Consider the following 27,585-nt stretch of genomic DNA (forward strand, 5'->3'; position numbering starts at 1 on the left):
ATGAAGTTAGTTAAATCTGACAGCTATGTAGTGTTTGAATATACCAGAATAATGAGCTTACCTTGCCTGATGTTCGAACTCCCTTCCAGAGGCTGAAGTAGAGGATGACAATGACCACAAATAAGCAACAAGTGAGCTGCCACCTGGGTTTGCCAATATCATGGATCCCCGCACTTTCATGAAGGTGAAGCATACTCCGTCTGTTTAGAAACATTATCATGAATGTCTTAACCAGGGCTAGAATGGATTGGTAACATTTTGCACTTTAATTTAGTTCTCATAAACCCAATGATTAATTTGCATTACAATTTGCAATACTTCCCTCTGCAGAGCAGCAAGTTCCACTACTACAAACCAGCAGAGTAGTAGATACTGCCAGGTCCACTGCAGGTACTAACCTCCACATCATCAAAGGTAACAATAGGAGGTGATGTCTCAAAAAGGCAGCCAATATCATCAAAGACCCACACTACACTGGCCACGCTCTCATTTCACTCCTACCATCTAGCAGAAGGTACAGGAGCCTGAAAACTGTGTTCTTGGTTGCACTAAGGACTTTGTTATTTTTACAACAGTATTAGAGTTACTAATTTATTCAATTTAAAAAAATGTATTATGTATTATCTGTGTGTTTTGCAATTACGAACCTGTTAAGCTGCGGCAATAATTTCATAATCCAAAATTGTACACAGTGCTCCAGGTGTAGTGTCACCTGTGCCCTTTAAAGTTGCATCAGGGCTTCACTACTTTTATACACCATATCCCTTGCAATAAGGGTCAACATTCCTACTTACCAGCAATAGTTAAATAGTTTCTGGTTCAACTGAAGTCTGGAAAGTTTTTCAACAGACAGCACCCATAGTCAGGATCGAACATGGGTCTCTGGCATTGTAAGCGCAGCAACTCTATCACTGTGCCACCGCCCCTCCCCCCCTTCCCTTCCTCTCTGATACTTTTACTTGTCTTTATTTAGATTTAGGACATTGGCTGCAGACCAAGGTGCCGTAACCTTAAATTAAATTTGTAATCCTCTCATGCTGTGATTACTCTTTCTTACTATGAGATTAATAATTAACCCTGTTTAAGTGCACAACACAAAATAGGTAATGGCCTTCCCCTGGTTGGTTCCTCAATGCATTGCTCTGGGAAACTATCCCAGATTCCCCCTCCAAATTCAGCCTGAAGACTACCCTTGTTAATTTGATTTGTCCAATCTGTATAGTTAGTTATTATTGCAGTCCATTTCCTGCAAGCCCCCTCTTCCCTCTCAATTTATAGCTGCTGTTGCACCTTATATACTACTCCTACTACAGGTGAATTCTTACTATTTCATATTGAGACTGAAGCTGATTCTGCATCTGAGACGGTCATGTCCCACCTCTACATTGAGCTCAACCGTTCAAGAGTCAAGAGTGTTTTATTGTCATATGTCACTAAATGGAACAATGAAATTCATACTTGCAGCAGCAAAACAGGTATGTAAACACTCAGTAAATAACGTTGTTCAATAAATTAGAAAAAACAAAACAATACGATGCCAAAACACAAATAAAGCCCAAAGTCCTCAGTGAAATCAAGGATCAAGGCAGTTCGTAGTTCATAGTTTAGTTGGAGATCGTTGTGTCCAATAGTGCGATGGTTGTTGGGAAGAAGTAATTCCTGAACCTGGACATTACAGTTTATAAGTAGAGCTATTCCACCTCCTTTCCCTTTCTTTCCCTCATTCTAAAATGTCACATATCCCTGAATATTCAGGGTCCAGCTTTGGTGACCTTACAAACATATCTCTGAAATGGATATAATACTCGATTTCTGCTGCCAAATCATGTATCTCACTGCTGTGTCTACTGTGTGAATACTGATAGTGCTTTAAATATTATTTTAATATTTTTCCTTCATCTCACTATCTGCTGGTGCCCCCTTTCACTTGCATGCTCCATTCTTTTCAGATACACTCTGGCTCTGCTTACACCCCTCAATGCCTTCTACTGTTTCATTTCGTATTGCCTTTCTAAATCCCTTGACTCCCAAACACCTATGTTCTATTTCCAAACTTGCCAACTGATTTTACCATTTCCCAATTCCCCAAAAGCATGAGCAACACCCCTACTGTGAGGGCATTTGTCCCATACGTGTTAGATTGTGACCTGTCTAGCTTGTAGAGACAGCCCTAATTCGTATATCATTTCTCCAGCCACATAGTCATGAATAAAACAGAAAATGTTAGAAATACTCAGCGTCAGGAAGCATCTGGGGAGGAGAGAAAGTGCATGAATGAGCAATGAAAGATTCTCATCCTGAAAGGTTAACTCCTTATCTCTTTCTTCATAAGCCACTATTTGCAGCAATGTATTCTGTTCCAAAATAGTAATGCCAACGCTTCTGGGGAGAAACAATGGACTGGAAAGACATAATAGTCAATGGGATCCTTCAGAAGGGAGTGTAAAAGAAACCAAAGATAAGGGGTAGACAAAAATGTTGGAGAAACTCAGCGGGTGAGGCAGCAACTATGGAGCGAAGGAAATAGGCAACGTTTCAGGTCGAAACCCTTCTTCAGACATATTCTTCAAAGATAAGGGGATATAGAAGAGATTAGGAAAATAAATAGAAAAAAAATGTTGTGATGCTGAGAGAGGGAGGGGGGGGGGGGGGGGGGGAGAGGGGGAGAGAGGAGAGGGGAGGGGAGGGGGGGGAGAAGGTGGGAGGGCGGAGCGGGGGGGAGAGGGAGAGGGGTTTGGAGGGGGGGGGAGAAAGCGGAGAGAGATCAGCCCGGAGAGAGACGGAGAGGAGAGAGACTGAGAGAGAGAGAGAGAGAGACAGAGACAGAGAGAGAGAGAGAGAGAGAGAGACAGAGAGAGAGAGAGAGAGAGAGAGAGAGAGAGAGAGAGAGAGAGAGAGAGAGAGAGAGAGACAGACAGAGAGACAGAGACAGACAGAGAGAGAGACAGAGAGAGAGAGACAGAGACAGAGACAGAGAGAGAGAGACAGAGAGAGAGAGACTGCCATCATTATTTTTTCATGTATATGTCAGAAAACCTGATGTATCAACTTTCAATTACTGCCAGCCTAACAATTACATTTGCTGTGGAACATACCCTGTAACAAAATCTTTGAGTGGTGACCGTTTGAATCATACTTAATCCCACCATATCAGAACTAATGTTACAATTTAATTAGAGTTGTAGCCCAATGCCCAATACTTTGAAAGCCATCCCATGATACAGTGAGTAATTATGATAAAACATTTCTACTTACTCGTAATATTCAGCTGCGGGATTGTTTTTGTACTCATAATATTTTGTGGATGAGTTTTGCTGGGTAAAGTTGGTGATTTCGGAACAATTAGGGCTGTTCCACTTGTTGTTGCAGTGGATCCAGGGGAGTTCCATTGTAAAGGATGAGAAAAGGTAATAGAGAGCCCAGGCGATGATGACATTGTAATAGAAACCGACATACAATGCAATCAAGATCACTGTGAAGCCAACTCCTAAAGCAATGGTGCAAATAACAGGGAATCAAAGTCAGCTGTCGTCCTCCAGTGCTATTTTTAAACAAATCAGATCTTAAAACTGTATCTTAATTCCCTCGCAGATAATAATGAATTCTGAAGATAGACACAAAGGCTGGAGTAACTCAGTGGGACAGGCAGTATCTATGGAGGGAAGGAATGGGTGACGTTTCGGGTCAAGACCCTTCTTCAGACTGGTTAGGGATAAGGGAAACGAGAGATATGCAAAGAAAAATACTAAATTGAAGATAATTTATAATGTTTATTTTTAGTGTCTAAAATGTATGTTTTAATGTTTCTCGGTATGTTTTTATGTGGGGATAAGGGGGGGGGTAAGGGGGGGGGGGGGGGGGGGGGGGGGGGGGGGAGGTGGGGAATCAATTTTCAGCCACTTATCTCGACGGAGATGTGATCTTTCTCGGTATCATGTCTCCGTCCCCTCCCCATGACCTAACAACTGGATTGGTGCGGCCTTTCCTGGACAGCGGCCTGGAGCTTTAAGCCGCAAGCGCGGCGCCGACTTACCGTCGCGGATCCTTTGCCGAGGATCACTGTGGAAGTGCTCCGACCGCGGGGCTTGTGGACTTTAACACTGTGAAGCTGCGGTCTCCGGTAAGAATAGGCCGACTCCAGCGCCGAGGCTGAGTGTTTCCGTTCCGTCTCTATCATCCCGACCAAAGGGCTTTAACATCGGGCTTGTCGGCAGAGGCAGTGCAGAGGGTTCAAGGCCCCGACCACCACGGGTGAACAAAGGAGGAAGATGACTGAACTTTATTGCCTTCCATCACAGTGAGGAATGATGATTCCACTGTGATGGATGTTTATGTTAAATTTATTGTGAATTGCATTCTTTTTTGTACTTGTTTGGCTGTATGGTAACTCAAATATCACTGTTACCTAATTGGTGCATGTGACAATAATTGTGAACTTGAACATAATTGAAAGGGTGTGTTGTGACTGAGGATTTTTAGTGTCACCAATTGAAAAAACATTATTCAAGCATTTTTCCTGCAGCATTTGACACTTAAGATGAGGTTGTCAAAGATTCTGTGCAGGATATCCATATTACATACACATCGTTGTAACACCAATTTTAAAGTGATTTTCTTCCATTTGGGCTCTCTCTGCTCGCGGTCAGTAGCAACCTCCTAATGCAAACCGTAGCTGTTAGATCCTGGTCATACGCAGCAGCCGGCAAACAGCACGGAGATAGACACAAAAAGCTGGAGTAGCTCAGCGGGGCAGGCAGCACATCTGGAGAGAAGGAATTGGTGACGTTTCGGGCCGAGACCCTTCTTCAGCGCTTAGAGCTAGCTTTGCAGTTGCCAGCTCTTAGCGCCTTACAGAATATCCAGAAACACTGTTAAACACTATACATCAGATTATTTCACAAAGAGACGAATATTGGACATTTACACCAACCCTTTTCACGGAGGCGAAAAATAAATGATTCGGAGTTGAAATCCGAGTTTGCAAGTGAATGCAAAGGAACTGTTTACCTTTAAATATGGGGCAGATCTTCCAAACCCCCGCAGCGCCTTGTCGATTGAATTGGCCCAGCGCTAATTCCATATAAAACAGTGGCATTCCAGCGATGAGCATGAAGAATAAATAAGGAACGAGAAAAGCCCCTAGATGAAAACAGAACACATTTAGCATGTCAGGGACAAGATTGGAGGTGTGGGCGGACAGCTGTTACGGACTTGCCCATTGTCCAGGCAGACTGGCAGCGATCTCTAAGGCAACACGTTTACCTGTCGTCTATGGTGTGTGGGAGGCAACTGGAGACCCCTGAGAAAACCCACGCAGGCTACAGGGAGGATGTACAAACTCCATACAGAGAAGCGCCTGAATTCAGGATTGAACTCGAGTCCCTGGCGCTGTAATTTCTACCGCCACACCAAACTATTTTAAGATGAATACTTCACTGGCTAATAATTCAGATTCAGATTCAGATTCTATTTTAAATTGTCATTGTCACGTGTACAGTACAGAGACAACGAAATGCATTTAGCATCTCCCGATAAAAAGAGGGACACGGGAGAAACGATGCTTGAAATGAAATAATACACAAAGTGTCGGGGGAACTCAGGGGGGCAGCATCTGGACTGGGGATTCGGGCGAGTCTGAAGTGTCTGCCCCGGTAATAATACTGTTGAAATCCTGCTTCCTAAAGTAAAAATTCAGATAAATGGCTCGATACAAAGAGGGACACGGGAGAATGCAGATGCCGGAAACTTGAGCTAAACACAAAGTGCTGGAGGAACTCAGCGGGTCAGGCAGCATCTGGACTGGCAACGTTTCGGGTCGAGTCTGAAGTGTCTGCCCCGGAATGCTACATAATCTGTTGAAATCCTTCAGCACTTAATGTTTACAACTTGATACAAACTCGGATATTATCGGAAACGGGATATGCCTGGCAAGAGGAAAAACCACGTCCTGTACACTCTAAGAAAATCAAACAAGGGGCAGCAGTAGAGTTGCTGCCTTGCAGTGCCAGAGACCCGGGTTCAATTCTGACTACGGGTGTTGTCCGTAGGCGTTTGCACGTTCTCCCCGTGACCTGGTGGGGTTTCCCCGGGTGCTGCGGTTTCCTCTCACACCCCCAAAGACATACATGTTTGTAGGTTAATTTGCCTTCGGTAAATTTGTAAATTGTCCCTAGTGTGTAGGATAGTCCTAGTGTACAGGGTGATCGCTAACGGCGCGGTCTCAGTGTGTCGAAGGACCTGTGTCGTGCTCAGCGGGTCAGGCAACATCTCCGAGGAACATCGAGCTCACTAATTTACTGTCCAACCTCTGAGACATTCGGTTAAACTATCAAACGGTCATTGCCACTTTAATCCATGAAATGTCCTATCCTGTGCATTCATAGAAACAGAAAATAGGTGCAGGAGTAGGCCATTCGGCCCTTCGAGCCTGCACCGCCATTCAATATGATCACAGCTGATCATCCAACTCAGTATCCCATCCCTGCCTTCTCTCCATACTCCCTGATCCCTTTAGCCACAAGGGCCACATCTAACTCACTCTTAAATATAGCCAATGAACTGGCCTCAACTACCTTCTGTGGCAGAGAATTCCAGAGATTCACCACTCTCTGTGTGAAAAATGTTTTTCTTATCTCGGTCCTAAAAGATTTCCCCCTTATCCTTAAGCTGTGACCCCTTGTTCTGGACTTCCCCAACATCGGGAACAATCTTCCTGCATCTAGCCTATCCAACCCCTTAAGAATTTTGTAAGTTTCTATAAGATCCCCCCTCAATCTTCTAAATTCTAGCGAGTACAAGCGAGTCTATCCAGTCTTTCTTCATATGAAAGTCCTGACATCCCAGGAATCAGTCTGGTGAACCTTCTCTGTACTCCCTCTATGGCAACAATGTCTTTCCTCAGATTATGAGACTGTACTAAGCGTATTTCTCTCCGACATGCGCTTAGTACAGATTTCAAAATTATGCCAATTAGGAAAGGTGCTAAAAATGAGTGGATATTAAGGTGAATGTCTAAACGTCCTACCTCCGCCGTTGCGATAACAGAGATATGGGAATCTCCAGACATTGGCTAAGTCCACCGCAAAGCCGACAACTGAAAGGAGAAAATCGATCTTCTTAGCCCAGGTCTCACGAGTTTGGTTCTCGTCCTCCCTTTCCCCAGTCGACGGGACAAGCGCCGAGTTGGTAAACTGCACGCCATTCTGTTCCTTTACCAAAATCAGCTCCACCTTCTTGGTCTCCATCTTGTTGAACTCTTGGGCTGGGGCCACTACAGAAGACATCAGGCCGAGGAGTCTCCCTTTGATCATGGGAATCGGGATCTGCTGACGCTCGAACTCCTTTCGACTTGCCGGTTGAGTTTTAACTGCAATTGTAAGGAAGCATGTCAGTGAAGGGAACCGCTCCAACTGCGGAAACAGGAACATGGAACTCACACAAACATCCCCACATCAAGAAACAACAGAGAGGTGGAGAAGCCCTCCCTACATTTGAAACCTTCAGCGTTTTATCAATGTAGTTGTCGCGCGACATTCGATGATTTGCGCGGATGAGATTAGTTTAAAAGGATACACGTAGAATAAATACAGGGTTATGATTTCTACACAATTCTGCAGTGGTCCCTGTAACTTTATGGGCAGTATAAGTTAATCGTTTCCTTTCCCTAGTCACGAAACCCGAAATGTCACCCATTCCTTCTCTCCAGAGATGCTGCTTGTCCCGCTGAGTTACTCCAGCCTTTTGTGTCTATGTTTAATGTAACTGTTATATACATTTTAATGCTTTAGATAATACAAAATTCAGCGAACAGATTTGTTTTTTTCTGCTTAATTATTACTGGATTTATATTATTTCGCGATAAACTACTTAAATACACAATATTTTAAATAGCCTTCTGCATTATTCACAAATAAACACAATTCGAATAAACTGCGCACCCATACCCCCACCCCCAGCACGGTTGCAACATTCATATTTTCTAACAATGGCATGTTTGACAAGCTCTTTCTAGGAAACGCGACCTTCGGCTACCAAACAAATCCGCAGATTATTTAAAAAACAAAACAATATCTGGAAATCCAATCGCAATCGGAAACGGCACAAACAAGGTGAGTAGAGTGCGATCCTTTCCCAAAGTGCGGTCACAGTAAATCTCAATAACCATATAACCATATAACAATTACAAGTGCGGTCACAGTAAATCTCAGTCCCATATCAATGTCATTCGGTTATCTGAAGTGAACAGTATAACGAAAAGGATCGCCTTTAAAGTGCAGAATATTTTGTTCAAGTTCATCCACCTCTGCTTTTGGGGAGGCAAAATAGTCAAATTAGTTTTCTTCCCGACTCCAGTGCGGTTTATCAACGATTGACATTTTACGAGATAAACAAATGAACAATACAATAGATAGATACAAAAAGCTGGAGTAACTCAGCGTGACAGGCAGCATCTCTGGAGAGAAGGAATGGGTGACGTTTCGGGTCGAGACCCTTCTTCAGACAATACAATAGAATTAAGATATCACCAGCTTTACCTGTGTAATAATAAATAACTTATTGTAATAACTGCTATAAAACAATGCGGCAAAACGAAATGCCGGCAACTATTGCCTGTTAGATGGAGATGGCGAGATTCTGCCCGGAGTTGTCACAAGCTCGCCGCTCGATGACTGCAAGCACCAATTGGAAGGTTTTGGTTTTGGTATCAGGGATACGGGGTTGCATTTATGAGACGCAGGTTACGCCGCCGGAGCGACAGACTGATGATCAATGCGCCGAGAAGGGACGGACCATCAATAAAATACAATAATTGCACGGAGACTTGAGAAAGCAGGTGCAAGCAATGCGGACGCTGGAATCAGAAACTCGGCACTACTCAATCTTCTAACGATGACAGCGTTTAATACGGAATCATTTCCATCTTTAATGGCGATGGTGCACCTTAGCACCTCTTGACCCATCAGAAGCGACTTAAATCAAGGTTGCGCTCTTCAATTTAGCTTGGTTGCCGTGGGATATGTCGAATATTAGCGTAATGTTAACATATTTTTAAAGTATTGAGAAACACACGATTAGATATGTATTTAAAATGAAACAAAGCATGTCTCGGAAACGGAATTCACGATTGTAAGCAGAATATGTTGGAAATGATCAAGTCGCTAAGCAGCAACCCTGTAAAACAAACACGTTGACGTTTCAAACGTCAGCAATGAAAACGGTCCATCGTGTATTTAAAAATCCCATCATTATTCACCTAATATGCTCTAGTTTACACAAGCTATAGAACAATATATTTATAGACTTCTTTCATTTGTATCAATGCGTAATCTAATTAACGAAATCCTTACCATTATTTGCAGTGAATGTGGGTATCAGGGAAAGTTTCCTGTATCGAATAGTGGATTAAAAACCGAAATAATGCATCTTGAATCACCTATCCTTATCATTTCACACTTAGAACGTTTATTTTTCAGACGGAATCCGCATTTTCCGCTTGATTATTGTACGATGGAATTGTAGATGCTGATTTAAACCGAAGATAGACACAAAATGCAAGAGTAACTCAGCGGGACAGGCAGCATCTCTGGATACAACGAATGGGCGATGTTTCGGGTCGGGACCCTTCTTCAAACGTCTGACTGAAATACGTTTAAATGACTAGTCGAAATGCCTTCCTTGCAATTAGCAGCCAAGTTTCGTTTACACTTGATATCAGTTAATGGATGTGTACATTTTGAAGCTCGACACCGTGCTTTAACTACAACACTACATTAACCACAATACATAACGGTGTTATTGAGCTGGGAAGGAATCAACACTTGTCATTTTGAACTTTAATTTTAAACCATAATATCAAGTATATTTGAAGTTTGTATCGGATTATTTATTTTGTAACATTGCAACCGACACCTTTTAACGTTTCATATTGCCACCCAAGAACGCTATTTGTTTTAAAATCTGTCCAATCCCTTTATTTATCTGTACAAAATCTCGGACGAATCCACACCACATGTTTGCATTTTGCTACATTTTCAAACCTTCCACCATACAAGCCAACTCTTTTAAAACGAATATGATTAATTATGCAGGAATTAAACCGCGCATTTCTTTGTATCCAGCGGGAGGGACACAATAATACATTGATAACAGGCTCTGCCGTGGTAAATAATTGGCAACGTGTTAATGTCTGAATAAAAGGAAATCAAAGCAATGACAGGGAGAAGACTCTGCTCGGCAGGAAACAAATGAAGACACAAAGTGCTGGAGTAACCCAGCGGGTCAGGCAACATCTCTGGACAACATGGGTGGGTGACTTGTCGGGTCGGGACGCTTCTGCAGACTGAAGCTAATGGAAGCTCTTTGCACTGAGTGTCCCGACCCGAAACGTTGCCTTTCCATGTTCTCCAGAGATGTTGCCTGACCCGCCGAGTTACTCCGGCACTCTCTGTCTTTCCATGTCAGCACATGCAGTTCCTAGTTTCTACAGGAAACAAATGGATCACGCTTCAAAAATAAAACATTCCATATTAATCGCGGGAGCATTTTAATTTATTTGTGCCAGCACTAGGAATAAATATTTACTTATCTTTCCTAATCTCGAAGAACCTTTATTTGTTCTGCAGGTTGGGAATGCGAAGAACAAGGCGTATAGCTTTTAGGTGAGAGGAGGGATGCTAAAAGGAGATGTGCGGGGCAAGTATTTCCACAGAGCGGTGAGTACCTGGAATGCAATGCAAGTGATTGGGTATGGAAATACACTGGATTTCTAGTGGTGGTGGAGGGAGACAAGATCGTGGCGTTTCAGAGGCTTTCAGATAGGCACGTGAACATGCAGCGAATGGAGGGATATGGATCACGTATAGGTAAAGGTTAGTTTATCTTTGGCACCATGTTTGGCACAGATACCGAAGGGCTCGTTCATATGATGTTCTACGTAACGGACAATCGCCTATGTAGAGTTATTGTTTACAACGTGTGTGGAATACATCTATAATATGAGGAAATAAACATTGACATAAATAATGGTGAGGTGAACTTCAACCGATGTGATAATGGTTGAAGTCAGGATGGCAGACGCTGGCTGCGGTGTAGGTAGTGCAGGGATTCTTACTGGGTTAAACATTTGCCCGTCCTTGCAATTCCTGGGGGAGCAGGGCATGGTGTTCAATGCATAGAGCTTCTTATTAACCCTTTGTAAGTAGAACTGGAGTCTCCCAGGGACCAAACAATGGCACCAACGTTGTGAGAACTGTAATGGAGAAATTGTCCCCATAACGCAGGCTTATTCCACTAAGCAAGTTCAGTGTTACAGTTTTTCAGTGAATGTGATCTTTATTGTTTCTCGGTGGCATCTGCTCAGTATGATTGTGGATCTGCTTCCCTAGCTAGCACGCAACTGGTTGCCATCTTAGAAGCACCTGGATTTCCACTACATGAATAGGGTTATCTAAAAATACTCCTTTTATACTTTTACATCACATTATTATTTGAGGCACTTGAGATTGTTAAAGAGAAATGCTGCAAAGGAGCAGCACTATTATCATTCCCAGATTGCATATTTGAGGACAAATTACATTTTTATGGCAACAGTATAATCCAATGTTAAGACACTTCCGTAGTATTCTGATTGTCAAAAATGCATGTGTGAAATGGTGCTCACTGTAAATCTGCTTCTGAACCTGTTGTGGCTGTTTATGCTCAAAACTAACTCAGGCGACGCAGAGAATTCTTCTTCAAACCTTTATTTGCAAATTAAGGCTGGAACACTCAAAGAGCAAATCACTTGAGAGTTCACTCCAAACTCTGTATGTCCCACCTCCAGTGTATTTCCATACCCAATCACTTGCAGACATTCCCTTATCGATAACCAATCACTTGCAAACATTTCCTCAGCAATAACCAATCACTTGCTTTTACTTTTTTCCTCCTTCCCAGTTATTTTCCATTCCATAATTCCTATTTTTAAATCACATGCCTCCCCTTTCTTGGGCCTCTTATTTCTCTTAGCTAGGGCTTGATACAGAGTTACAAAGGTCATATAATTGTCACCACTGATTTAGCTTATGGCTGCAAGATAATCTTGGATAAACAATTCCTCTACTTTGATGACCTTGAAAAGATCATCCACACATTCATCTCCTCCCGTCTAGATTACTGCAACTCTCTTTACACTGGCATCAGCCAATCTTCCCTGTCCCGCCTACAACTGGTCCAAAACGCCGCAGCGAGCCTCCAGACGGGCACCCGAAAAAGGGACCATATCACCCCGATCCTGGCCTCTCTCCACTGGCTCCCTTGCGGTTCCATATACATTTGAAGACCCTCCTCTATATCTACAAAGCCCTCAATGGGCTTGCCCCCTCCTACATTAAAAGTCTTCTCATGCACCACTCCACCTCCAGGTCCCTCAAATCGGCCGACTTGGGGCTTCTGAATATCCCGCGGTCTAAGCATAAGCTTAGGGGCGACCGCGCCTTTGCGGTTGCAGCTCCTAGACTGTGGAACAGCATCCCCTTTCCCATCAGAACTGCCCCCTCCATCGACTCCTTTAAGTCAAGACTAAAATCTTATCTATACTCCCAAGCCTTTCCTGACGTCCACTGAGTGAGGGCTACATGTATATATGTATGTAGTCTGTTTGTTTATACAATTCTTATAACAAATGTAAAGCACTTTGACTCCATTATCTCTCTTAGTTATGTCAGCTAGGGATGTTACAAAGTTACAAAGATCATATAACGGTCACAACTAATTTACGCTGTAGTGAGCTAGCTTCGAGGGGAGGACCCAAACACCTTCTCCCTCAATGTATACAAACAAAACACACAAAGGTGAGCACAAATGTCATATATTGCACAAATGTCTTATCTCAACAGAAACAAGCTAATCCAAACATGCAGAGCAAAGCCAAATCAAAATGTGCAGAGCAAAGCTAATACAAAGGATAATAGATAAAGGATAATATTTAAGTATCTCAAGCATGATAAACACCAAGGATATAAAATATAAAGATTATATACTTCTATATAATTCCCCCCTTTGAGACCTAAATGGTCTCACAGAAAAAGAAAACCACAAGCTGCACATATTGGCACTGAATCAAACTACAATGAGCCCCCAAAATCAGGGTCCTCTTATTTGTAATGTTCAGCCTCACGGTGTTCTTTCTCTGGAATCCTGGGTAACTGGGCCAAAAACCCACCCCCATTATACTGGGCGGGGAAAAAGACCCAGCTATCCTTACAGACTATTGTTCAATATTCCTCTGGTGTGTTTTGCACGTCATTGTAGTATTCAATCAGCGGGGTCTGCTTCTTTGGGGGACCAGATTCACCTTTTTCCTTGAGGGGGAGCTGTTTGCAGTGGCTCTTACCAGGAGAGACTTAATAAAGGGCAAAACACACCATAGCACAACAGTAACCACCAGCAGCGCAGCTCCAATAGTCACCCCCCAACTTAGCCAACCATGCTGCTCCTAACATATGTTCCAGCCAATCAAATAATTTATGTCCAAAACCCACATTCTGCTTAAGTTCTTTTCTCTGATTCTGCAACTTATCCATTGCTTTAGTGAAGGACTCCTCCGGGCTAGTATTGTTAGATATGAAGGTGCAGCAGTGTTCCCCAAACAGGACACCACACACCCCTTTTCCTGACCTCATTTACAACAGCCTCAGAGTCACTAGTGTCTCCAAACACCTCACACTATCTGGCTAAAACTCTGCTCTCCCCTTATGTCTTTGTCCTCCAGTTCACTTACCTCAGGGTTATTATCGAGCCGTAACTGTGGGATAGTCCTCGTGCAATAATTGAGATGGTACCATGTGGATCGACCTTCTACCCGAACAGCAATGGTCCTTCCCTTCTTTGCTCATTCCACTTCCTTCGGATGGCTCGTACACAAACCTTGTTTCCGTGTTTAATGGGTCCTTCCTCTGGGTTCATTTGCTTTTCCTGTGCATGAATAGACTTGTGTATCATAGTTAACTGTTGCATATACTGCTTACGTTCTATCTCTAACTGCTCCAAACTTAGTCCCTTGTGGGGACCTCTCCATTTTGGCGCCGGCATGGGTCTGCCAGTGAGCATCTCATGTGGTGTCAAATGAGTTATTCGATTAGTTTGCATGCGACAGCTCATCAGTGCCAATGGCAGGGCATCGATCCAGTTCAACTTTGTAGTTGCACAAATCTTATTTAGCTTAGCCTTCAACGTCCCATTAATTCTTTCCACCATGCACTGTGACTGAGGGTGGTACACACACCCAAACCTTTGTTTCACTCTCAGGGCCTGTAGCACCAGGTTGACTACTCTCTGAATAAAAGCCGATCCGTAGTTGGAGCTAATTTCTGTAGGTTTACCAAACCTTGGGATTACTTCATTTGTCAGAAACTTTACTACAGTCCCTGCACCTAAATCTTTGGAAGGTACTGCCTCCACCCACCTGCTAAATCTATCAATCACTACTAGCATGTACCTTTTCCCTCTTTCCATTTTTATCATATCCGCATAGTCGATCACCAGGTGCCTAAATGGCCTTTAGGGCACATATATGTGACCTATTGGCGTTGTTATTCCCTTTCTTTTTTTAATTCTTTTTTATTTTTTTTAATATTTTTATTTATTAAAAGTACAGTAAGTTACAGTAGTACAAGCCACATATACCTTATTACATTTATTGTACCCCTTCATTTTTTTAAGCTTTAAGGAAAGATAGAAATAAAGAAAGTAAAGAAAGTGAGATAGTCGTGTTAGTGTGAAAGAGTGATCAAAAAGAAAAACCCATTAAACAAAGAGTTAGGGAAAAAAGTTAAGAAAGGCCATAGAAAAGAAAGAAAGAAAAAGAAACACAAGCTTATGAAAATCGCGCAAAAAGGGATATACCAACTTCGCATTTTTTACCCCCCCTTACCAGAACCTGATACCATTTCTTTTTTAAAGTATTGTTGCACCTTATACTTGTAGTAAGTCGATAAATGCAGACCACGTCTTTTGGAAGTGGTAGTGGAGGTTATTCCCTTTCTAACATTGCTTTGGGCACATACCTCACACTGTGACAAAATGTGGTCTACCGAAGCCTATAAATAGGGTGATCAAAACCCATCCTTTTTTACCTTTCTTATTACTTCTCCCCTTGTGCAATGGTCTAACCCATGCACCTGAAATAAGAGTGGTCAACAATGGTGTGGGTGCTACCAACAATCCCTCAGTAGTCCACATGCCCACCAAGTTCTGCTTAGCTCCCCTTTGTCTCCACATTGTTTGCTCTGCTAAGGTTGCCTTACCTTGCATGTCAATTATGTCCTCATCTGTGGGTTGCAGATCCAAGCTTACCTGAGGTACAACAACAGCTGATCGGCATCCAGACGCTGTTCTGGCTGCTTCGTAATAGTGTTAAAAGCTGTTTCTGCCTCATCATTCCATTGCAAAACATTTCTCAGGCTTGTGTGTCCTACTTCCTTCATTATTTTCCTTAATGGCGTCACAATTTCAGCATACTCTCCAATCCATTCTGAACTGTATCCTACCATTCCCAAGAACATCATCATCTGTCCTACCGTCTGACGTTTGGGAGCTTTAATTATTGCCTCAATTTGATCCGATGCTATAGCCTTTACTCCTTTGGATATTAATTGTCCTAAAATATTCTACCGGCTGCTTACAAAACTGCAGCGTCTTCCTAGATACTTTATGACCTCCGCACGCCAGCCTTTCCAAGAGAGTCAAAATGTCTCGCTCACATTACTTCTCACTTGCGGAGCAAACCAACAAATCATCCATATTGTATTAATGTACTTTCTAAGGGTATGCCTTCCAAATCTGCCTTTAATATCTGATTGAAGACATGGGACAAGTGTTTGAATCCCTGCGGCATCCTAGTATAGGTGTACTGAGTACCTCTACAGGTAAAAGCAAACAAATACTGACATTGCTCTGCAAAGGGCACACTGAAAAACACCGAACAAAGATCTACTACTGAAAAGTAAGCTGCCTCTGTTGGAACATTAGTCAGCAGTGTATGTGGATTTGGGACTACCGCTGGCCAATCTCTCACTACCTCGTTTATCGCTCGCAGATCATGTACTAGTCTCCACTTTTTCAGCTGGTTCTCCAGATAGGTTGCTGGATTCTCTGCCTCCCCCAGTTGATCTCCCCTTTAATGCCTTGGGGTCCACCTTAAGCGGATAACAGTGTCTGAGGGCCTGCCATACCCTCTGCCTGACTGGTTCAAATGGCTTGCCATTGACCATTGCGTTATCCACTGCAATTTGATAGCAGCCATCTTCAGGAGTTCTGTCAGTTTAGTGGTTCCTATCGCTTTCACCACAATGTGTCTTCAAATCTCCCATAGCCACCAACCATCCCGCGTTCTCCTCCTCAAAGGCCCTAATCCATTTTCCTGCCCCATCATGAATATTGCGCAAGGTATTTTTTTAGCCCTTCCAGGTCCTGGGTCCCACAAGGGATATACGGTGTCTGTCCCGTTCTTTTTAAAAGCAACATCATCATTTTATCCCTCCATTCCTGTTACTCTTCTTCTTCCTGTATGTCTTCCCATTCCAATCCTTCTTGGAGTGCCTTCTTTCTCATTCTAATCTCTATTTCTTGCTTCTCAGATATTCTAGCCTTTGCGATTCCTTCACCTTTCTTTTAAAATCTTCCACTAAATCCTCATCCCTTATTTCTCTTGCATCCCCCCTATCGCTTCCCAATTCTGTTTCCTCCTCACTGCTTTGCCCTCCTTTCAGTGTCCATCAGTTTCCAGTCCTGTCTATCACTTTCCTCGCTCCCCATTCTGCTGAATAGGATGTCTCAAAATCCCTCTGGTTCCTCAGATCCTGCAGCCTCCTAATATCCACTTCTAATTACCTTATTTCTTGCTTCATCCTTTCCCTTTCTCTTTGTCCACTTCTCTGTTTATATTCCTTTATTTCCTTCTCATCATTCCAAATTGCAACCTCTCCTTCTATCTCCACTATTCTCTTTACCAAGGGACACTGCTTTGTACCACCCGGGCCTGGATAGGGAGGAGGTTGCCCAGGGTCTCTCAAGCTTGGATATAACATTGACTTTTTCCTTGGAGTTCCTGGCTTTCATGCTGCATTTCGGTTCTCTCACCCTCTTCCTTTGTCATATTTAACCTGGTATACTTTCCTCAACCTCTCTTCTACAGTACATCCTTTTCTCTCATCTTTTTTGCATTTCCAACATCTTTGGACCTATAATTCTTAATTAACACTTCCATCTCGTCACACATATTTATATCGAAAGTGCCTTCCTAGGGCCACTTTCAGTTTTCCGTCACAAGTTTCCCATTCTTTTTCCCCATTTCTCAGAGTGCAGAGGGATGAGGTCCTACAAGGTGAATTTAGGGAACTAGGAGATAAACTTAAAAGTAGGGCCTCAAAGGTAATAATCTCTGGATTACTACCAGTGCCACGGGCTAGTCAGAGTAGAAATAGGGGGATATTGCAGATTAATACATGGCTTGAAAAATGGTGCAAGGGGGAGGGATTCAAATTTCTAGGGCATTGGAACCAGTTCTGGGGGAGGTGGAACCAGTACAAACAGGACGGTCTGCACCTGGGCTGGAATGGAACCAATGTCCTTGGGGGAGTGTTTGCTAGAGCTGTCGGGGAGGATATAAACTAATGTGGTGGGGGGGATGGGTGCAAGAGCAGAGAGACAGAGGGGTGTAAAATGAGGGTAGAAGCAATAGGTAGCAAGGTGAAAAGTAAAAGTGGCAGGCAGACAAATCCAGGGCAAAAATCAAAAAGGGCCACTTTTCAACATAATTGTATAAGGGGTAGGAGTGTTGTAAAAACAAGCCTGAAAGCTTTGTATCTCAATGCAAGAAGCATTCGTAATAAGGTGGATGAGTTGAATGTGCAGATAGTTATTAATTAAGACATGGCTCCAGGGTGACCAAGGCTGGGAGCTGAACATCCAGGGATATTCAATATTCAGGAGGGATAGACAGAAAGGAAAAGGAGGTGGGGTAGCGTTGCTGGTTAGAGAGGAGATTAACGCAATAGAAAGGAAGGACATTAGCTTGGAGGATGTGGAATTGATATGGGTAGAGCTGCGAAACACTAAGGGGCAGAAAACGCTAGTAGGAGTTGTGTACAGGCCACCTAACAGTAGTAGTGGAGTTGGGGATGGCATCAAACAGGAAATTTGAAATGCGTGCAACAAAGGTAAAACAGTTATAATGGGTGACTTCAATCTACATATAGATTGGGTGAATCAAATAGGCAGGGGTGCTGAGGAAGAGGATTTCTTGGAATGTATGCGGGATAGTTTTCTAAACCAACATGTAGAGGAAACAACGAGAGAGCAGACTATTCTACACTGGGTATTGAGTAATGAGGAAGGGTTAGTTAGCAGTCTTTTTGTGCGTGGCCCCTTGGGCAAGAGTGACCATAATATGATTGAGTTCTTCATTCGGATGGAGAGTGACATTGTGAATTCAGAAACAAGCGTCCTGAACTTAAAGAAATGTGACTTTGAGGGTATGAGGCGTGAATTGGCCAAGATAGACTGGCAATTGATTCTTAAAGGGTTGTCGGTGGATATGCAATGGAAGGCATTTAAAGACAACATGGATGAACTACAACAATTGTTCATCCCAGTTTGGCAAAACAATAAATCAGGGAAGGTAGTGCATCCGTGGATAACAAGGGAAATCAGGGATAATATCAAAACAAAAGATGAAGCGTACAAATTAGCAAGAAAAAGCAGCCTACCAGAGGACTGGGAGAAATTCAGAGTCCAGCAGAGGAGGACAAAAAGCTTAATTAGGAAAGGGAAAATAGATTATGAATGAAAACTGGCACGGAACATAAAAACTGACTGCAAATGTTTTTATAGATATGTGAAGAGGAAAAGATTAGTTAAAACAAATGTAGGTCCCTTGCAGTCAGAAACAGGCGAATTGATCATGGGGAACAAGGACATGGCAGACCAATTGAATAACTACTTTGGTTCTGTCTTCACTAAGGAAGACATAAATAATCTGCCGGAAATAGCAAGGGACCGGGGGTTAAACGAGATGGAGGAACTGAGTGAAATCCAGGTTAGCCGGGAAGTGGTGTTAGGTAAATCGAATGGATTAAAGGGCGATAAATCCCCAGGGCCAGATAAGTTGCATCCCAGAGTACTTAAGGACGTAGCCGCAGAAATAGTGGATGCATTCGTGATAATTTTTCAAAACTCTTTAGATTCTGGAGTAGTTCCTGAGGACTGGAGGGTAGCTAATGTAACCCCACTTTTTAAAAAGGGAGGGAGAGAGAAAACGGGGAATTACAGACCAGTTAGTCTAACATCGGTGGTGGGGAAAATTCTGGAGTCAGTTATTAAAGATGGGATAGCAGCACATTTGGAAAGTGGTGAATTCATTGGACAAAGTCAGCATGGATTTATGAAAGGTAAATCATGTCTCACGAATCTTATAGAATTTTTCGAAGATGTAAATAGTAGGGTGGATAAGGGAAAACCAGTGGATGTGTTATATCTGGACTTTCAGAAGGCTTTCGACAAGGTCCCACATAAGAGATTAGTATGCATACTTAAAGCACACGGTATTGGGGGTTCAGTATTGATGTGGATAGAGAACGGGCTGGCAGACGGGAAGCAAAGAGTAGGAGTAAATGGGTCCTTTTCAGAATGTCAGGCAGTGACTAGTGGGGTACCGCAAGGCTCAGTGCTTGGACCCCAGCTATTTACAATATATAATAATGATCTGGATGAGGGAATTGAATGCAACATCTCCAAGTTTGCGGATGACACAAAGCTGGGGGGCAGTGTTAGCTGTGAGGAGGATGCTAAGAGGCTGCAAGGTGACTTGGATAGGTTGGGTGAGTGGGCAAATGCATGGCAGATGCAGTATAATGTGGATAAATGTGAGGTTATCCACTTTGGTGGCAAAAACAGGAAAGTAGACTATTATCTGAATGGTGGCCGATTAGGAAAAGGGGAGATGCAACGAGACCTGGGTGTCATGGTACACCAGTCATTGAAAGTAGGCATGCAGGTGCAGCAGGCAGTGAAGAAAACAAATGGTATGTTAGCATTCATAGCAAAAGGATTTGAGTATAGGAGCAGGGAGGTTCTACTGCAGTTGTACAGGGTCTTGGTGAGACCACACCTGGAGTATTGCGTACAGTTTTCGTCACCTAATCTGAGGAAAGACATTCTTGCCATAGAGGGAGTACAGAGAAGGTTCACCAGACTGATTCCTGGAATGGCAGGACCTTCATATGAAGAAAGACTGGATAGACTCGGCTTGTACACGCTAGAATTTAGAAGATTGAGGGGGGATCTTATAGAAACTTACAAAATTCTTAAGGGGTTGGACAGGCTAGATCAGGAAGATTGTTCCCGATGTTGGGGAAGTCCAGAACTAGGGGGTCACAGTTTAAGGATAAGAAGGACGTCTTTTAGGACCTAGATGAGAAAATCATTTTTTACACAGAGAGTGGTGAATCTGTGGAATTCTCTGGCACAGAAGGTAGTTGAGGCCAGTTCATTGGCTATATTTAAGAGGGAGTTATATGTGGCCCTTGTAGCAAAAGGGATTGGGGGTATGGAGAGAAGGCAGGGATGGGATACTGAGTTGGATGATTAGCCATGATCATATTGAATGGCGGTGCAGGCTCGAAGGGCCGAATGGCCTATTCCTGCACCTATTTTCTATGTTTCTATGTTTCTATGTTTGTAATTTAGATACAGGGAACTTTTTACTTAGTAGTTCAACTGCAGTTACCTTACTCATTGTATTATCTTGTTCAGTGCACTTTATAAATCAGTCCAGTCATTGTCCTTATTCTTATTCCATCCCGTGTCTGTAGTCACTATACTATCCTGTCTGTTTCTAAGAATTTCAGCAGGAACCAGATCAACCTAATAATAATAATAATACATTTTATTTATGGGCGCCTTTCAAGAGTCTCAAGGACACCTTACAAAAATTTAGCAGGTAGAGGAAAAACATGTAAGGGGAATGAAATAAATTGTAGAGACATGACTAGTACACAAAGTAAAGACAGAATTCAATTCAAAACACAATATGAGGCAATTAATGCACAGATGAAAAGGGAGGGGGACGTGGGGCTAAGGATAGGCAGAGGTGAAGAGATGGGTCTTGAGGCGGGACTGGAAGATGGTGAGAGACACAGAATTGCGGATCAGTTGGGGGAGGGAGTTCCAGAGCCTGGTAGCTGCCCTGGAGAAGGCTCTGTCCCCAAAACTGTGGAGGTTGGACTTGTGGATGGAGAGGAGACCGGCTGATGTGGATCTGAGGGACCGTGAGGGTTGGTAGGGGGAGAGGAGGTCAGTGAGATATGGGGGGGCAGATGGTGGAGGGCTTTGTAGGTGAGGATCAGGATTTTGTAGTTGATCCGGTGGGAGATGGGAAGCCAGTGAAGTTGTTTGAGGACTGGAGTGATGTGATGCCAGGATTTGGTGTGGGTGATGAGTCGGGCGGCTGCGTTCTGGACCAGTTGGAGTCGGTTGATGTAGGTGGAGCTGATGCCAAGGAGAAGTGAGTTGCAGTAGTCTTAGTACTTATTACAATAGACCGAGTACGAAGGTCCTCAGTCTTCCTGGGAGCTTCTTGGGTGGGGTCAGTCTCAAAGGATCTAACTAGTGCCCTTTTCTCTCCCCATCTGACCCCAGTGAGCCTGTGGCCACTTACTCATTGGTTGATGGTCCCAGTGAAATCCCAGCTGGCTTGCTAAATGATAATGTTTGCATCTTAAAAAACAGACAAAATACAACAAATTAAAATAAACCATACAAGCTATTACTTTTTACGTCAAACGGGAGTGGCCGGAGATGTCACAGTCCAGAAGAATCCAGTGATACTTCTAGTTCCACAAAATACCACCTAAATTATTAAAATTCTGGAGTCTTTTATCCAAAAATCGTCACATATGCAGAATATCAGGGGCATTAGGTTATGTCCGATGTTGTTTTTCTATGCCAGTTCATGGCTATCCTGTTGTCAGTTAGTTCCCCTTTCGGGCCTCTCTTATCTGATTGACCTTTTTCAACCGGAAAGTTTGTCTGAAAAAGCCATAAAATCTGGTCATGTTCCAGCTAGGAATGCAATAGCAATTAAATTATTTTCAATTGTTCCAATCCATCTTCCCAATATTCACAATTTCAAATTCTTAGTATAAATATATACCAATAACAATTTCCCATATTAACACTTAAAAAAAAAGTTTATCATAGGGGTGGGGAATCTTGTCATGTTGGAATGCCACATTAAGTTAGCTGTAATCTAATAAGGCCGCATCCAAGAAACGTCAATTAGATATACTTCAAAATGTACATTATTTTGTAAAAATCTAACTACTATGTACTAACTTCAAGAAAATGATAGAATTTTGTTAATTCTAAAGTTAACCAACCTTTTAATGACTTTGTTGTGACAGCTTTTTGTGGGAAAGCATTTGAATATTTGGTTGCAACATGGAGGTACGCAGTTTCAGCTGATCTTCTAGATGGGTATCTGTCATTTGTGACAAGGGTGTCTTGATTTGGGTTAGGTAGGAGAATGTAGATTCGCAGCAATAAGTGGCTGAAAAGCAAGAAAGCATTTTTCGTGCATGTTGCTGAAGTCGTGGGTATTCTACTGCATTTTCCCATGTTTTAATCGGATTTTTCTTCGCGTCAAATAAGGACTTGTCATCTTCTGAGAGATCAATCAATTCTATCTGTAGTTCTTTTGGGGCCTGGGAGACATCAACTAGGTAAGGTTGAAATGCTAATTTGAGTATGATGTCATGATTCTCAAAGTCAGTGAACCTTTCATTGTATTCTTTAATTAATAAGTCTATAAAAGCTGTGTATTCTTCAAATGATTCACATGAATCCTCCTGCTCATCAATGACCTTCGCTAACAGTGGAAAAAGTTCATCCGAAATTTTTTTGAAGAAGAGTTTTGAAAAAAGATAGCTTTTTTCGAAATGCTTGAATTTTTTGCCACATCTATCTTCTATCTTGTCTTATATATTACTAAAAATCTGATCTTGCCACTTCCTGTTGTTCTGTATATTGATTTTAGAAAAAAACACTGCCACTTACAGCTGTGATTTTTGGCCATCTTACTCAGGGTCCCCCTCCGCAGCGCAGGACAAGAGGATTTTTCCCATTGATTAAAAATAAAAGAGTTATTAGTGTTTAAAAAATGTTGAGATTCTCTCCTCTGAAGGCCACGCCCCTTCCAGAAGGATTATAAAACCCAGAAGTATTGAGTGCCTCAGTCAGTCTCTACAAGATGGGGGAACGAGAGGGTCACGTCTCTCAGTCTGAGCTGTGAATAACACTGAACACATGTTTACTAAACTGTGAGTGGTTTTACTGACCTGTCAGTGCCCTTAATGTGGTTTGAAAATATAGTTTGGAAATGCTAATGCTGTGTCGCCTTTGGTTGGGAAATGCTAAAGCTGTGTTGTATTTGGTTTGGAAATGCTAAAGCTATGTTGCCTTTGGTTTGGAAATGCTAAAGCTGTGTTGCCTTTGGTTTGGAAATGCTAAAGCTGTGTTGCCTAATTAAAGTTGCCTTGCTGACTATAGAATTAAAAGTCCAATCTTGACCACTTCCTGTTTACGCTTAATATTGATTTTAGAAAAAACGCTACCACGTACGGCTGTGATTTTTGGTCCTTACTCAGTCCCCCTCTGCTCATCAGATGCCGAGGATTTTTCCCATCAATTAAAAATAAAAGTTATTGGTGTTTAAAAAATGTTGAGATTCTCTCTCCTGTCAATCATGCCATGAAGGCCATGCCCCTTCTGGTGGGAGGGGGAGGGACTATAAAAGCCAGAAGTGTGGGCATGGCTCAGTCTGCAAGATGGAAGAGGGAGAGGTCATGACTCGCTGTCTTTAGTGGCCTTGCACCCTGCTTGATATGAAATTTCAAGGAATAGCTGTGAGTCAACTGCCAGCCTACCAGCCGTGTGAGTGAGCTGCCAGCACAACAGGCTTGAGTGACTGAGCCGCCAGCCCAAGAATCCATTCGGCCCACAGTCCATACTAGCCCTCTGGAAACCAGTCCCTTCAGCCCACAACACGCATACTAGTGCTCCAAAAAGCCCCCCCCCCTCTCACTGGCCACCAATATTAGAATTGGTGGAGACGTGGAATATTTCTTTGGGGGACCAGCCCTCCCGTGTGATGCTGGGACCCAACGGGTCCCACAGTCTAGTATCATATATAGAATTAGTTTTACCTTGCAAAGAAACATTCAAGTCGTATTGCTTTGACATGATATCACACAGAAATACAGTATTTCTATAGAAATCTTCTTTCAATAATTCAAATTGCTGATTCTGTTGTTCATGACATTTAACTATCTGTTGTCACAAAGATAAAAACGTTAGCTAACACCTGTCCCTGCGATAGCCAACACACTTTACAATGATACGGCAAATCCACACTGAATGCCTCATCGTCCAACTTTAGCATATTACGAAACTGACGATGCTCTGTTGCATTTGTACGAATATATTTAAAAATAATAACTTGTTGCAAAGTTCTGACTTCGGTGGTGGGAAAGATGCTGGAGTCAATTATTAAAGAGGTAATAATGGGGCATTGGGATAGCAGTAAAAGGATTAGTCAGAAAGTCAACATGGATTTATGAAAGGGAAATCATGCTTGATTAAACTGCTGGGATTTTTTGAGGATGTGACAAGTAAAATGAATGAAGGGGTGCTGGTGGATGTAGTGTATCTAGACTTTCAGAAAGCCTTTGATAAGGTCTCACATGGGAGACTGGTGACTAAAGTTAGAGCACATGGTATTGGGGGTAGGGTGTTGACATGGATAGAAAATTTGTTGGCAGACCGGAAGCAAAGAGTATGAGTTAACGGGTCCTTTTCAGAATGGCAGGCAGTGGCGAGTGGAGTGCCGCAAGGCTCGGTGTTGGGGCCGCAACGAATTACCATATATATTAATGATTTGGAAGAGGGAATTAGGAGCAACACTAGCAAGTTTGCGGATGACACAACGCTGGGTGGCAGTGTGAACCGTGAAGAGGATGTTAGGAGGTTGCAGGGTGACCTGGACAGGTTGAGTGAGTGGGCAGATGCGTGACAGATGCCGTATAATATAGATAAATGTGAGGTTATTCATTTTGGCGTCAAAAAAGGGGGCAGATTATTATCTCAATGGGGTTAGGTTAGGTAAGGGGGAGGTGTAGCGAGACCTGGGCGTCCTTGTACACCGGTCACTGAAAGTTGGCATGCAGGTACAGCAGGCAGTGAAGAAAGCTAATGGAATGTTGGCCTTCATAACAAGAGGATTTCCGTATAGGAGTAAAGAGGTTCTTCTGCAGTTGTATGGGGCTCTGGTGAGACCACATCTGGAGTATTGTGTACAGATTTGGTCTCCTAATTTGAGGAAGGACATCCTTGTGATTGAAGCAGTGCAGCGTAGGTTCACGAGATTGATCCCTGGGATGGCGGGACTGTCATACGAGGAAAGATTGAAAAGACTAGGCTTGTATTCACTGGAGTTTAGAAGGATGAGGGCCGAGATGGCCTGTTTCCATGATGTAATTGTTATATGGTTATATGGTTATCTTATAGAAACATATAAAATTATAAAGGACTGGACAAGCTAGATGCAGGAAAAATGTTCCTAATGTGGGGCAAGGCCAGAACCAGGGGCCACAGTCTTAGAATAAAGGGGAGGTCATTTAAGACTGAGGTGAGAACAAACATTTTCACCCAGAGAGTTGTGAATTTATGGAATTCCCTGCCACAGAGGGCAGTGGAGGCCAAGTCACTGGATGGATTTCAGAGAGAGTTAGATAGAGCTCTAGGGGCTAGTGGAGTCAGGGGATATGGGGAGAAGGCAGGCACGGGTTATTGATAGGGGACGATTAGCCATGATCACAATGAATGGCGGTGCTGGCTTGAAGGGCCGAATGGCCTCCTCCTGCACCTATTTTCTATGTTTCTATGTCACTTAAAATAGTAGATTTAGCACAGAGATTTTGCTGATGTAAGATACAATGAAAGGAAATGATAGCACCTGGATCTGATAATACCTTTTTTATCTGTGTAATAAACTTTTCATGTTTTCCTGTCATGGAAGGTTCACCATCTGTACATACATTCACTAAATTAACCAAATCCCGTCGAACTTCATGACATTTATCTAGAAAGTTGTTGAAGAAATCTATTCCTTGTGTTCTACCCGTAAGAGTGCCCAAAGTGAGTAACTCTTCCTAGCAAAGAAAATCTTCTGTTATGGCCCGAATGAAGTATAAAGTCAGTAGTATCAGTTGATTCATCCAAAGCGATTGAATATATATTTTCCTTCTGGTGTATTGCATGAAATTGTTCTGTTACATTGAGGACAAATTCATCTTAATCATGTATTTACAAACCTGCTCAGCTCTTCTGCAAAACCCTCATATATATTAACAAAAGGAAGGACATCTGGACCTCACCTTATCCTCAACTTCCATCTAGGGTCAAGACTCCTTTGAGCTGATTCATAGCTTGCAGTTTTCATAGAAAGAGGCCAAGCAGACTTTGCAAATACAGAGATTCTCCATTTTGTGACATCTTTTATTTGGCCAATTACAAAAGTTGGATTCATTCAAAAGGCCGTACTTAATGGCCTAGAAGACCGCGTGCGGCCTTAAGGCCGCAGGTTCCCCACTCCTGGCTTATCCAATCTCATTATCCAATCTCATCTAACACATGGCCCATGGGGCAACCAAGTCTCCTTTTGAACGATACAACAGATAAGATATAGAATGAAAATAAACTTAAAACATCAATGAGACAAAGCAACCTGCATTTTTTCATCTCTGTTGAAAGTTGAGAGAAAATAAAGAACAGTTAATTTCCATAGATTGCTAACACATTTGCAGATATTAAAGGAGCAGAAAATAGCTGTGTATAGCCCCATCCCCATACAATTGCAGTTTCTTAAAGAGACACACACTACCTCTTAATACACATGAGGCTCTACAAAGATTTATCACATGAAAGAGCAAGCTCATTCAATGATATGCTATTTCATCTGAAGTGTAGGATTAAATCAGCATTCATCCAAAACCAGTTCCACAAAAAAGTAATAGTCTTCTCATTCTCACTTCGAAGAAATCATGTAACTCTTAATACTTCGATGCGCCCAAATACATTCATACATTATTGATAAATTCAACACATACTGAAGAATAGTCACAATCCAAAACACACATTTAGACACTTATATCCCTCTCGACCCTTTCTCCCTCTTAGACTCTGGTCATAGCTTCAAAGTGTAAGCTACATTCCACATTCCCTTTCCCACATACACAAATTTTATCCGAGAACAGTGCTGCCAGAGGCCCGTCAAAGCGTCATGATGCATCCCGCTCGTTTTCATAATTATTTTTCCATATTGGTACAGCAGGTACCAGGTTTCCATATTGGTACAGCCAGTACATGCAGGTACAACAGGCAGTGAAGAAAGTGAATGGCATGTTGGCCTTTATAACAAGAGAAATCGAATATAGGAGCAAAGAGGTCCTTCTGCAGTTGTACAGAGCCCTGCTGAGACCACACCTGGAGAAT

At 42.6% G+C, this 27,585-nt stretch overlaps 1 protein-coding gene across 1 annotated transcript in view; it reads right to left on the reverse strand.

The window, feature by feature from the left end:
- LOC129705860 (sodium-dependent dopamine transporter-like) overlaps positions 1 to 7,882 on the reverse strand; it is a 37,483-nt gene extending 29,601 nt beyond the window's left edge. The window contains exons 1-4 of the mRNA XM_055649712.1: positions 7,025 to 7,882; positions 5,008 to 5,139; positions 3,256 to 3,487; positions 62 to 200 (exon numbers count right to left, since the gene is read on the reverse strand). Coding sequence (XP_055505687.1) covers positions 62 to 200; positions 3,256 to 3,487; positions 5,008 to 5,139; positions 7,025 to 7,427 — 906 coding nt within the window. The 5' untranslated portion in view covers positions 7,428 to 7,882. The remainder of the gene's footprint in view (positions 1 to 61; positions 201 to 3,255; positions 3,488 to 5,007; positions 5,140 to 7,024) is intronic.
- Between the last annotated feature and the right edge of the window lie 19,703 nt (positions 7,883 to 27,585).

The sequence above is a fragment of the Leucoraja erinacea genome, chromosome 2 (assembly GCF_028641065.1).
Source record: "Leucoraja erinacea ecotype New England chromosome 2, Leri_hhj_1, whole genome shotgun sequence".
Lineage (NCBI taxonomy): Eukaryota > Metazoa > Chordata > Chondrichthyes > Rajiformes > Rajidae > Leucoraja > Leucoraja erinaceus.